The sequence below is a fragment of the Prionailurus viverrinus genome, chromosome D2 (genome assembly GCF_022837055.1).
Source record: "Prionailurus viverrinus isolate Anna chromosome D2, UM_Priviv_1.0, whole genome shotgun sequence".
NCBI classification, from domain to species: Eukaryota; Metazoa; Chordata; class Mammalia; order Carnivora; family Felidae; genus Prionailurus; species Prionailurus viverrinus.
The window spans coordinates 60,710,204-60,724,208 of NC_062571.1; the positions used below are offsets into that span (position 1 = coordinate 60,710,204).

General features: G+C 41.2%; 1 protein-coding gene across 3 annotated transcripts in view; it reads right to left on the reverse strand.

Moving 5' to 3' along the window:
- Window positions 1-14,005, reverse strand: part of FBXW4 (F-box and WD repeat domain containing 4) — an 87,249-nt gene that overhangs the window by 60,805 nt on the left and 12,439 nt on the right. For all 3 annotated transcript variants that reach the window (XM_047826061.1, XM_047826059.1, XM_047826060.1), the window contains exon 2: window positions 1,101-1,196. In XM_047826061.1, coding sequence (XP_047682017.1) covers window positions 1,101-1,195 — 95 coding nt within the window. In that variant the 5' untranslated portion in view covers window position 1,196. The remainder of the gene's footprint in view (window positions 1-1,100; window positions 1,197-14,005) is intronic.

A 14,005-nucleotide genomic window follows, 5' to 3' on the forward strand; every position in this document is an offset into this window, starting at 1 on the left:
AGAGAGTACAGTTTTTCATCATAAAAATCTGTCTTTCTCCCTAGTAGTTTCTCTACAGTCACCACCATGACCAGTACCCCCGCATAATTCACAGCCACCACCAGCCATGAAAACAGCAGGAACTGGACACAAGCAAGAGAGAAGGGGTCATCAGATGAAGAAGCCCGTCAGTATCTCTCAGCACAAGCACAGGTCAACCTGGAATGAGGAACCACGATGCTCCTTAACCATTCCAACCAATCATCGAGGAGCACTTGCTTGGCAGGGAGTCAGATGATAACTATAAAATAATGTAGCATCAATGAAGCATAAGATTTGTGGCATTAGCAGTCCAAAGCCACTGTCTAAATTTCCTAGCAGTTCTGAGTTCTATCTCCCGTAACATCTACAGCCAAGCCTTTAGATCCTATTTTGCCTTCTTAATAAAGTAGGGGAGAGGGCTAACAGACACCAGGAGTGAAGCATAACTCTGTAGAGTAGATTTAAAGAAAAATAATTATAAAACAAGATGGGTTGAAATACTGGCTTCATTTAACTCTTTTGATGAGGTAAGTTAATAGGGGTTACCTCTGAGTGGTTGCATTATACGTAAGTTTTATTTTCTTCTTTAAACTTTTCTATTTTTTCAAATCTCTACAATAAACATTTGTTATTTTTATAGTCATAAACGTGTGGAATTTGTTTAAATAAAGCACATTTGATGGCAATTTTTACCAATGTGAAAAAAATTGTCCCTCTGATGCCTCCTTTGTGATGTTTAAAGGATCACCAGTGCCACACCACCCAAGACAGGCACATTTACACTCTAGCTAAGACCAGATATTTTACTTCCCAGCATGCTTTTCTGTCCCAGGTAGCTTTGAAAGAGTCAAGGAGTACCTGGGTGGCTCACTCGGTTGAGCATCTGACTTTGGCTCAGGTCATGATCTCACAGGTCATGAGTTCGAGCCCTGCATCAGGCTCTCTGCTGTCAGCGCAGAGCCCACTTTGGATCCTCTGTCCCCGCACCCCCCCCCCCCGCCCTTCCCCCACTCACACTCTCTCTTTTAAACATGAATAAACATTAAATTAAAAAAAAAAAGAATCAAGAGGCTACTTACCTGCATCTCCACTTCAGCAGAATCCCCTCTCGGCAGCGCCCCAACCTCCAGTTCTGAGACACCTTCACCCGTTCCTTCACTGGGACATTGGCCATCCTGTGTGCAGACAGAACAGATAATCCAGTCACTACCACTCATTGCCAACCAGAGAAAATTCCATAGGCTTATGAGGTAGAACTTGGAAGTATCTGGAATATATCTAGATATAAGTGACAGGGTTAGGACATGAGAAAGAATTAACTTTTCTCTCTCCACACTGGGATAACCAAGAAAGCCAAGGAGAAGAGCCAGTCCTTTACAGTGTCTATAGTGATGCCAAAGCGATCTAATGGAGAAAGGATAACAGTGCTGGAACTACTGGCTATCCATAAGGAAAAAAGTAAACTCTGACTCCTACCTCACACCATACAGAAAAATTAATTCAAAATAGATTTAAACATGAAATCTAAAACTATAAAGCTGATAGAGGAAAATATATCAAGATATTTCTGCAACTTGGGGCCTGGTAAAAGGTCTCTTAAGACACAGAAAGCAATAGCATACAAGAAAACTCTAATGAATGAGACTTTATCAAAATTTAAAGTTTTTGCTTACCACAATGAATATACACACCACGTTCTGGGGAAAATGTTCACAAAATATATATCTGACAAAGGGCTTATATCCAGAAAATACTAAGAAATTATAAATACATATGTATAGCTGTATACATATGTATATGTATATATTGTATATGCATTTATATATGTATATATAATTATACACACACATACACACATAAATATATATATATATATATGCATATATATTTTTCGAAGGCCAGTAAGGAACTCTCCTACAATCTTGGTGGCAAAGCAAAATGGTAGAGCCATCATGGAAAAATGACAGTTTATTATAAATCCAAACATATACCTACTCTATGACCTAGCAAATACCCAGGAGAAAGCATACACCCACAAAAAGACTTGCACAAGAATGTTCACAGGAACTTTAGTAGTAAGAGCCCAAAGTTGAAAACAGCCCAGGCAGCCATCAGAAGAATGGCCAAACACCCCATGATGTATATTCATACAATGGAATGCTACTCAGCAATAAAAAGGAAAGTACTATTGATACACACAGTAATGGGTGAATCTCAAAAGCTGAATGAAAGCAACCTTACACAAAAGAGTTCATGTTGTATGATTCCATTCATGTGAAGGATATTGAGAAGGATTATTATTATGTGAAGGATATTGTGAAGCATTATTAAGAAGGATAACTAATCTATGGTGGAAGAATCAGAATAGTGATTACCACTGGGAACCCTACCACTGGGAAGGGGACTGACTGGGAAGAAACATGTAGAAACTTTCCGGAGCAACATTCTGTGTCTAAATCTTAAAGGGATTTGGGTTACAAGGTGTATATGCACTTGTCGAAAAATGCATCAAATGGAAAAAAAAATGCCCCAAATGATACACTTAAGATTAAAGTTTGAGCATTTTGCTGTATATAATATTATTTGTTTTGAGAGAGAGAGAAAGAGAGCACGTGAACAGGGGAGTGGCAGAGAGAGAGGAAAAGAGAGAATCCAAGCAGGCTCCGCACCGTCACTCTCTGCACTGTCAGCATGGAGCCCGATGTGGAACTTGAACTTACGAAACATGACACCATGACCTGACCCGAAGTCAAACGCTTAACCGACTGAGCCACCCAGGAGCCCCTGTATATAAACCCATAAACTAATATATATACCAGTCAATTGTATGCATGCATACTGTAGTGTTCACAGGTGGAATGTACTGATATCTGCAACTCACTTTGAAATGCATGATAACACAAATACACTAAAATGTTCATTGTGGAATCTAGGTCGTGGGCATATAAGTGTCTGTGGAATAATCCATTCAACTTTGCTGTTTTAAATTTTTCATTTAAGAAAATGTTGGGGGTGTCAGTAGTACTTTCTGGGTGAGGAAAATAGAGCTGTAAGGAATACGAGAGCACACTAGCGTAGGAATGGTGTAGTCTGTGACTAGGTTGGAGTGGTAGAGGGGTAGGGAGAAGAGCTCAAAGCCACTCTGAAAGTACACTTTGGGACAGAATTCTGAAATTGTGGGCAAGAATTTGAAAATTTCATTTTAGGGGGCGCCTGGGTAGCTCAGTCGCTTAAGTGTCTGACTCTTGATTTCAGTTCAGGTCATGATCTCATGGTTCGTGGGATCAAGCCCTATGTGGGGCTCTGCACTGGCAGCATGCAGCCTGTTTGGGTCTCTCTCTCTCTCTCTCTCTCTCTCTCTCTCTCTCTCTGCCCCTCCCTCACTCTCTAAACAAACAAGCATTTTTTTAAAAGAAAATTTCATTTTAGGCCCCCACAGCTCCCCTGTGTTTCCTTGGCCTGCTCCACTGGACAGTACAAGGTACACTGCTTGGGACACGGAGTGGTAACTACCAGGTCTATGGAGAAAAGAAGAGAGAAACATGCATTTCCTCCCGTCTCTGCTGTGCCTTCACACTGACTACCCTTTACCAAAAGGCAGCCGTGAAGTCCTGCTTACAAGATTATGACAAATACAGATTAAAAAGGATGGTTTTGGTAGACAGAAAGAGAAGATACCTAATCCGTTTCTAGATAAATAATACTCTATCTACCTCCTGATCTCATCTCATTTGTTCATTTGTATAAACTAATTGTTTTTGATTAACAAAATGATACATCCACAGGGTAAAAAAAAAATGCCAATAGACTGATAGATACTGTAGATGCATTTATATTGGTACGTATTTATACATATACCCAGTTTTTAATTTTAAAAAATAGTACACTATTTTACTCATTGCTTTCTTCACTTAACAATACATCTCAGGAAGCATTCCATATCAATACATTAAGATCCATCTCATTCTCTTTAACAGCTGCATAGAATTCTATTGTGTAACTCAATCATCATTTGACCAGTCCTTTACTGATTCACATTTAAAGGGCTTCCAGACTTTAGCTATTATAAATACTGCTGTTATAAATATCCTTCTATCTCTATTTAGGTGTGAGAAGCCCAAGCAGGCTCCACGCTGCCAGCATAGAGCCCAACATGGGGCTCGAACAGAGGAACTGTGAGACCATGACCGGAGCCCAAACCAAGAGTCAGACACCCAAACTACTGAGCCACCCAGGTGCCCTGATATTTTTATTTCAGACCTTACTATGGAAAATCTTTCAACATAGTAAATACAGTTTAGTTAATCCCATTGAACACTATTTAAAAAATGATTTAGAATGTTTCAATCTCTCTGGATCATAATTCCAAAGATAATTTATTTAACAAACATTTAATGTGGTGTTTATGACGTGCCAGGAACTGTTTGCATTTACCTAATGCTTTATGCATAGTAAGTATCAATAAGCATTTGTTGATAAAGCAATTGTACTTCCTGTATTCTATCCAATTAGAAGACGTCGGGGAAAAAAAAAAAAAAGGACATTGGAAATAAGCAATAAGCAAACTGGCTGATACTGCAATTTAAATACAGAAAGCCAGAAATGACCCAAACTGATATAAACCAATATATAACAAACAAAGTAAAGTTTTAAAGTAAGGAAAGAAATCTCTACTTCATCAGTGCTATTGGGTTTGTATACCATGTTCCCAACCTTATGAGAAAGAAGGAGGAATATACATGCCTAGAAAGAACATGGGAAGTATATACTCTAAAATAGTTAACTGTGGGTAGCCAACTTCGGGTGTTTTATTTTCTTTGCGTTTTTACATATTTTCCAATTTTTCTACAATGTAATATTTTGGCGAATAAGAAAATACCCATTAAAATAATAATGCTGGTGATAAAACTGGAAATCAATAGATTAAAAACTGATTTAGATTCTTACATCTCATAAATAATATAATAAATCCTTGAAAAATGAAAGTGAATTTAAAATAGCTTTTCAGGGCTCCTGGGTGTTTCAGTCGGTTAAACTTCCAACTTTGGCTCAGGTCATGATCTCACCATTCATGGGTTCCAGCCCCACATCAGGCTCTGTGCTGACAGCTCAGAGTCTGAAGCCTGCTTCGGATTCTGTGTGTGTCTCTCTCTCTCTGCCCCTCCCTTGCTCACGCTCTCTCTCTCTCTCTCTCTCTCTCTCTCTCAAGAATAAACATTTAAAAAATTTAATAAAAAATAATAAAAGTTTTTTAACTGGAAGATTTTAAAGTGTTTAAATTTTATTTGTATTTACTTATTTTATTATTTACTTATTATTTTTTGAGAGAGAGACAGAGAGTGAAGAGAGGAGGGGCAGAGAGAGAGAGAGAGAGAGAGAGAGAGAGAGAATCCAAAGCAGGCTCCAGGCTCTCAGATGTCAGCTCAGAGCCTCATGATGAGGGGCTTGAACCCACGAACTGTGACATCATGACCTGAGCGAACTTGGAAGCTTAACCAACTGGGCCACCCAGGCTCCCCTAAAGTGTTTAAATTTTAAATACTATCCCAAGTGGGGCACCTGGGTGGCTCAGTGGGTTAAGCGTCTGACTCTTGATTTTGGCTCAGGTCATGATCTCATCATTTGTGAGCGTCTGACAGCCCAGAGCCTGCTTGGGATTCTCTCTCTCCCTCTCTCTGCCCCTCCCTCACGCACATTCTCTTTCTCTCTCTCTCTTCTCTCTCTCTCTCTCTCTCTCTCTCTCTCTCTCTCTCTCTCCCCCTCCCTCCCTCCCTCATTCTCTCAAAATAAATAAATAAACTTAAAAAAATAAACACTGGGGTGCCTGGGTGGCTCAGTTAGTTAAGCATCCGACTTCAGCTCAGGTCATGATCTGGCAGTTCGTGAGTTCAAGCCCGGCGTCGGGCTCTGTGCCAACAGTTCAGAACCCGGAGCCTGCTTCAGATTCTGTCTCCCCCCGTTCTCTCTCTGCCCCTCCCCCACTCATGCTCTGTCTCTCTGTCTCTCAAAAATGAATAAATGTTAAAAAATACATACATACATACATACATACATGCTGAGCAGAAGGTTAAAGAGTTTAAAATGAAAACAACAGAGAATGGGAATATTAACAATTAATACTATAGGTACAAGTTGTACCTCTAAAACTTTTAAGGGGCAGATAGAGATTTACTGGAATTATATCCTGTCTCTAATACCCTGTCATCCATACCCAACAGCAGGTAAGAACAATCACATGGTGTCCATGTGACGAAACACTGGGGAAACATCCCACAACATTAACACATACACGCATATTAAACTAATTATTGAAGTGCCACCACACATTTATTATTACGTGGAAAAACCAGAAACTGGCTTTGGTTTGATAGAAAGGTTTGGGTTTGGTTATATATTGTTAGTAGCACACTGGTACAGTCTTTCAGAAAGGAATTCTGTCGAGAAAAATTGTTAAATGACAGCTTCTGACCCAGCATTCCCACTTTGAGCACTAAATCACAAAGAAATAACTCAAAAGAAAAATATATTTTTACAAAGATATTTACAGTTGTGGCTATATATTTGAGCTAAAACCTGGAAATAGCCCAAATGTTTGTCTGTGGGGGAGACCAGTATACTAATGCAATGGAATATATTGCCACTAGAAATGACAAATGTGGGGACTGCAAAACATTTTGGAAATGACTATAGCAAGCAATGGTAATTTTAAAGCTAAGTCAAATTTATAAAGGTAGAGGTGAAGAGACACTACAGAAAATTATGTCTCTATAAACAACATGTCAGAAGAGGTAAATAGATGGTACTTTGGAGATATATATATATATCACATAATATATTTCTGTATCTGTCTCTCACATAATTGTTGATAGTTAGGTCTCTCAATTTACCTTTAACTAAAGAGTAGAATAAATGAAGTTGTGGGAAAAGCTCAAAAGGCACACTTAGGAAACTAAGATCTAAATCCCAGTTCTGCCTGTTACTAATTATAAAATTCTGGTTACCTAACTTCTCTAATGGTCAATATCTTCCCCCAAGAAATGAGGATAGTATTTCTTACAATTGTTTTATTTATTTTTTTTTTTACAATTGTGGTTTTAAAATGACAACTAAAACAAAGTACAGTTGGTCAATTCTTTAAATATATGTAGTAGTTAATATCGATTAATGGTGTCTTCCCTGAAGCTAATTCAATAATCATTTATTTTTCTTCTAAATAATTTAATTACAACTATTAGAAATTGTTCTAATATCAAACATTAGTCCTCTTTCAGGCTGAATGATTAGGGTTTGGGTATACACACGTTAAAGCTAAAATGTATTACTGAATTTGTCCATTGGGTGAATTCAGTCCCTGGTTTCACATTGCTAGAGAGAAACCCACACCACCAGGTGGATGAAGAACTAAGGAAAGTAAAAGACAGTTAATAGGATGGACCAAAAGAACTTAACTCTTAACGAGAAAGATTAGATTCCCTGTCAAATCTTATCTGCAAATCCCTCCCAGATATAAAAGAAGACATCCTTTGTAGTTAACCTCTCCTCTTGAGTTAGGTCTAATTTAATACGTGGAAGTGAAACCAAAAATTGAATATTCTGGATCATAGCAGGAAGGAGGCAAGGAGGAAAGAATCAATATATTTCCTGAACTGGGTTAAGGACAACACTTCTCTCTCTAGTCACTTAACTACCATTTAGTGACACTTTACTAAGGGTCAAAGCACTGCCCTGGGGGCCTGATCACAGCAGCAAGAAACTTTCAAAGTTGAACTTTAGAAGCTGCTACCAAACGGCAGGTGCAGATGTCCTCTCCCACAACGAAAGCCATAATCACAGTACTTGGCTCTGGCCCTTCAAATCAAATTTTGACTTTTTTAAGCCACTCCTTTTGGCTTTGACTTGAGAAATAGTACCACTTTGTTGAAAGCCGCTTAACGACTCAGCTCTTTCAACCCTTTTGTCCATTCCATCATCTTTGATGGTTAGCTTCCCTAGCTGGTGGCAGGATCATATGTATATTCTTATTAGCACCTGAGAAATCAGAAGGAATAAAAAAAATCTTCCTCTGAAAACAGGTACCCCTCCCTCCCTGTGGGACCTGTCACAGTCCAGTCAAAGGGGTCGGCGGAACTAGGCAGCAGATGTGCCTCAGAAGACAAGAGCAGGTGCCCCTTGGAATTCCAGAAGGACACTTGTTCCCCTCTTTGAAATGCTCTCTGGTTGGCAGTTTCTCCAACACACTTGCTAGTGTAAAGTGGGGGTGCTCCCCCCAAAACGATTAGTGCCCTGTAAATGAACCTCTCACGGGGCTGTTAACACTCAGGGGAATCTCTAACCGGGCTGTGGGCCTGGTGGAACTTCCATTTTCCCAGCCCTCCTTCTCTTGCCTCAGGCTCATTTCCCACTTGTGGCCCCTCCCTCTCAGCTTTCCGGCAGGCACCATTATAGTTTGACTGCATTCCTGGGCGCATGACCTATTTTAAACAAAAACAACACAACACGCACCCATGGTAAGCTATCAGGCTCCTTAAAATCTTGGCAACAAGTTGAGTCCAGAGGGACAGAAATTAATCTAGGCAGTTATCTGGAGTCCACTTTCATCTCACCTCTCCTCCTTCACACCCCAAACTCAAAGCAAATAAATAAACCTAGTCTGAATAAAAATGCCTTGGGGTGAGGGAGGGGGAAGTGTGGGGATATCAGAGAGGTCTTAAACCTGCACGGTCTCGAAGATCAGCAAACTCCTGGATCACAACTCAGTTTCCCTCCCTGCCCCATCCTGCAGTTTGGTTCCCTTTGAGACGCCACGGATGCTGCGGCCCTCATGACTGGCACGGCTTCCCTAAGCACAACTACCTGCTGATTTGGGAATTGGGGAGAGAAGGGGACCTGTCCACAAATGTAGAGCAAGGCCATCTCGGGGTGCACTGGGCTCAGGAGGGGAGACAGGGCTGTGCAAAATGATGCTCGGGGCTTGCACTTTTAACACTGTCTCTTGATTTATTTGATTTTGCTTTCCAGGAAGATTTTTTGCCTGCTGTATTGCCTATACCTACAAGTTCTTCTACCAATACTAAGAATTTGGCTTTAATATACAAGTCTGTCTGTCTGTCTTTCTTTCTCTTTCTTTCTTTCTTTCCTTCTTTCTTTCTCTTTTTCTTTCTTTCTAAAAACATAGTCCACTTTATTCTTCTTAAGCCACAGTATATCATCTTTGGTTGTACAAACATCACTTGTTACAGTCTTGCCAACAGATCACAGCTGGGGAGGGGGCAGTTAATCCACTGCCAAGACTCCTGAGGGGTCCCTTTAAAATGGTAACACCCAGGATAGCACGCTAACACTGGGGGCAAGGGTGGTAGTACATCTGGCAGTGTACAAGAATTTAAACAGCCCAAGACAAGAAACTTCTAGCTCTTCATTTATACTTGCGTTAGACTAAATCCTCCAATGGCCTCAAAAACAGAGGTCTATCATTAAGATTTTTTAAAAAATCAAAGAAAAATCATTATATCGTATTAAATCGGTTACCCTTCTGGCCAGGAAACAGGGGAACAGCCCCGACACCCAGGGTGGAGTGAGATTGTTCCCTACAATGAGGACGGGACCATGCACGAGGAAAGCAAAGAGCAGACCCCACCAGTCCCTTGAAAGGCCTCCAAATGTCAACTCACCTTACTCATTCAACCTCACCTCCCATTGTCCCACACCATGCAAGTGAACTCCAGCCAAGTCCATCTCTTCTACCTTCGTTCCTACACCCACACCTTCTCCTATATTGCCGGCACCAGCCTACCTTGTCCCTGCCAAACGCTTGCCTCCTTCTTCTGGGTACCAGCTTACACCTCTACTTCCCTGAGTCCTGAAAACTGTCCTCTCCCCCTCGTGTGAACCCCCAGACTGAACCCCCAATACCCTAAACTGAGGCACTGTTAACTTTTTTCAGCTGTATGTCTTGTTTGGCCAATACGGTCATAAATTCTACAGGATCAAGTCTTAACCTCTTAGCACTTCTAAAGGTACATCCCAACCAGCACACTGCCGAGCAGTGGTACACCAGCAACCCTGAATAACTGTGCTATCAAACTTTAATTTATAGAATTCACTTTCATTCAACGAAAGATCCACACTTTCATGAAGATTGCCGTCAGACCAACCACTGAGCCACAATGTGGCCCATGACCCCATCTGCTGCAAATAAGATGAAGACTGTGTGTTTGGAGGAACGTATATGAACTCCACCTCAAAGGATATAAGAGAACAAGGTCAGGGCAGTAAACAGTTCACTCAAACAGTAACACACCAGATGGTAAATAAGTAAATGCACAGGTTTTTCAACTTTCTAAAACTTGCTTTATAAAAAAAATTACCTTTTAATGTTTTAACGTACTACCTTTAACGTACTACCAAAAATTCTCACAGCATACAAATGTCTTGGACACAAAAGGGGAGAACCTTGGGCCTAGCGTGATTGGTATTCTGATAGATACTGCTTAGGCACTGCTTACGTTAGTTCTCAAAAGTACAATTCTCCCTTTGGTAAGTCACACTCTCAACAATACCCGTAGCTTTTCAGGAGCCTGGACATGCTACCTTCTAGCTCCAAAGGCCCTTCGTAAAATGTATAATATACCACACCTTCAGGAATGCAACCAGAGCCCCCAAATTCTTATGCTAGAGAGGCTTGAAGGAAGGAACTTGAGCAGATAAATTACCTTAATGTGGTACCACATGTCAAAGCTGTCCAAAGAAGTTTCAGAAGCACTAGGCATAACACTAATTCATAACCCTGAGCAGAGGATTTAGGAATGTGTTCACACTCACATTCATTTCCTCCTACTATTGGTCAAGTTCTGTATTTGACCACGTATGCTCTCCAAGATGTTAAGAGATATGAAGCAGGTAGGAACATTTTATGATCAAGACGCTTTAGACAACACTGACCGAAACAAAATTAAACAGGTCTCTCTATCACAGGACTTCTCAGTGCCTTTAATTTACCAGTGGGCACTGTGAACCCCTAAGAGAAGGGATGTGGAGCACAGCATCTCCTGCACTCATTTCATCACAGAATCAGTTTTTCAAGAATCCCACAGCACAACTTTCAGAAAGGCTGACCTAGCAGTTTCTGAGAAAAAACAACAGCAAGAAAGATGCCACTATTTTTTGTGAACAGGCCGTCCTCTCAGTGAGTCATGAATTAGGCGCTAGCAGCTTCACAAGTGGACTTTGTTCTCATACCTTGAGAATGACTTTTCCCTGGGCTCTCCATCTGAAATGTAAGGAATAATTACACTGCTCTGCTTCTCGGGGTTGTTTTTTATTGTTTTTAATCTTGCAACTGTGTTCCATATTAATCACTAAAACAGGTTCCCAGCCCAAGTAGCCAGGCTTGAAAATCCCTGGTGCCCTTCCAGCCTGGATGAAGGGATGGAAAGAACATGAACCAGACGCCACCCAGCAAGTTTTTACATCTCTAGTTTCTAGGCCATTATGATAAAGTCAAACTACAGCCAAGATAATGGATAAATGAGAGGTTCTTCTTTAGTAACTCACTTCTAGACAGAGGCCCCTCTTAATGCACACACAGCACCCGTATCTGACTCTCGACCCACCTTTTCAATTATGGACTTCCTGAAAAAAAATAATTCAAAGCAACATGGGAGGTCAAAGCTGGAGCTACAGGAAAGAAAGAAAAAGATGTACTGGAAGAGGACTATTTCCCTTTCTCTGCAGGGAAAGAACCCATTACGAGCTAGTGAACAGGGGGAAATACCATTCTTTTTGGTGAAAAAGCTTTCCAGGAAAAGTATCTCAACATATTTACTATAAAACAATTTAATTTCCCTGTCCCATCACCTGCCACCCCATCCCCATTCCCCCCAAAAAGCCCACAGATTGTGGATTTCCTCTCATTCTTGGCAGAGTTACCAGAAGAAATATAATACCCCCTTCGGACTGCTCCCAACAGCTGCTAGAACAAGATGGGGAGCTGGGGGTAACCTTCCTAAGCTGCCTCTAAAAATGACCATTCCCCCTGCCAAACCATGCAGCCGGTGAACATAAGACCTCTCTTTCTCTACTTTCTTTTTTTTTTTTTTTAATTTTTTTTTTCAACGTTTATTTATTTTTGGGACAGAGAGAGACAGAGCATGAACGGGGGAGGGGCAGAGAGAGAGGGAGACACAGAATGGGAAACAGGCTCCAGGCTCTGAGCCATCAGCCCAGAGCCTGACGAGGGGCTCGAACTCATGGACCGCAAGATCGTGAGATCGTGACCTGGCTGAAGTCGGACGCTTAACCGACTGCGCCACCCAGGCGCCCCTCTACTTTCTTAAAGCCGAGACCCCAAACGCCACAGTGTCCCCTAGTCAAAAATACTTGCCTCCACCCATCTGATCCCCTCAACTTGACTATAAGCTGAAACTTCTACAGTCAGCCACCACTCTGTTTCTTCCTTAACAGGCATTTTCTTGAAATAATTCTCTACTTCACAGGACTAGTATCCTTTATTTGTTTGCTTAACCCACCAATTTCCAAGTTTGGATTTTTACCAAATTCCAATTCGGTGTAATTTCCTTGTCTCTGTTCACCTCCCCAATACCGCATGCCTTGTACACACACGCACACACACACACACACACACACACCCCTCCTTTCAGGTCAAGAGCCTTGCAAAACAAAAGTCTAGGAACAAATTCAGCAATGACTACACTGTATCCCAGCCCTCTTGCCCTACCCCAACATCATCACACACTAAATGTGCTTCGGTTCTGTTAGAAAAGCCCCAACACCAGGCAGCAGAGAGACTTCCAGTTAGTCTTCGGCCTCTCAGCTGAGACCACCAACAAAGAAGTTCATGAATGTCAACTGGGGGCAGAGGCAATATCTCTCTCTGCCGAGGAGAAACTGGATGGAGCCTCCAGCATCATTCCCCAAAGGTGACAGCCGGGGTTGAGTGAAGACCGTGAAAACTGTACAAGAGCTGGAGGAGAAAATATAATGTAAGGAATGATTTGGAATCAGGGGCAGAAGAAGGCGGAGGGATGAACTGGCTGACCCCAAATGTCTTTTCCATCTCTAACTCCTATGATTCTTTGACCTCCAATTTTGTGCTGCAGACAAGGAATGGAAAGTCAACAGACGTGGTGATGTTTTGAAAGAGCCTGGCAGTCTGCTCTTGTCATTTAGTGGCCTTTGCATGTATTTTTTAAGGTGTCTCTAAGCCCTGTCTTCATTTCACAGTTGTCACCTTTCTCAGCAATTCGAGCTCATGTCAAATACCAAAAAAGAAGGAGAAGAAGAAAGAATGTACTGGCAATTAATTGTGGGCTAAAGAGGGGCAGGCCCATTGGGTGGCCCAGACTTCCAGGGAGGGCAATGTGGATGGTTTGGATATAATGAAGAACTGACTCAAAGTTGAGACAAGGCAGCTAAATGCTCACAAGAGGTAAATTCTTTCTCCAGATAGTCTCATCCTCCGCTTTAGATACAGCTCAGACGTTCACATGATTCAGGATTCATGAACATATTCTTAATTAGTACAACCACCTTGTTTCAGAGTTCCATCTGAATCCTGTTCAAATCTAAACAAGACTGCTGAACAGAAAGGACAACCAAATCTTTGGATTCTCAACCTCACCTGATGGTTGATGCACCTGAGATAAATTCTGGAACTTAGCAAAAATGTGTTCCTGTGGATCAAAGTGAAGGATATGCCAATTTTCACTGAAAATTCAATACTTGGCTTTGTCCTCATTTTTTCAAACAGTTGACCTCATCTTAAATTTTCAAAATGTACTGGTCTTAAGAAGAGTCTGCCTAAATACTCCCTGTTCTATCGTTATGACTCGTAAACAGAACTAATCCAATGCCAGGGTCAACCCAGAGTTAAGGTTGTCACACAAAGGTAATTTTACACCAAACACTCCAAAATGTTTTTTTTTCAAAGACCTGTACGCTTCCTCAGTAACCTCATTGTCAGTTT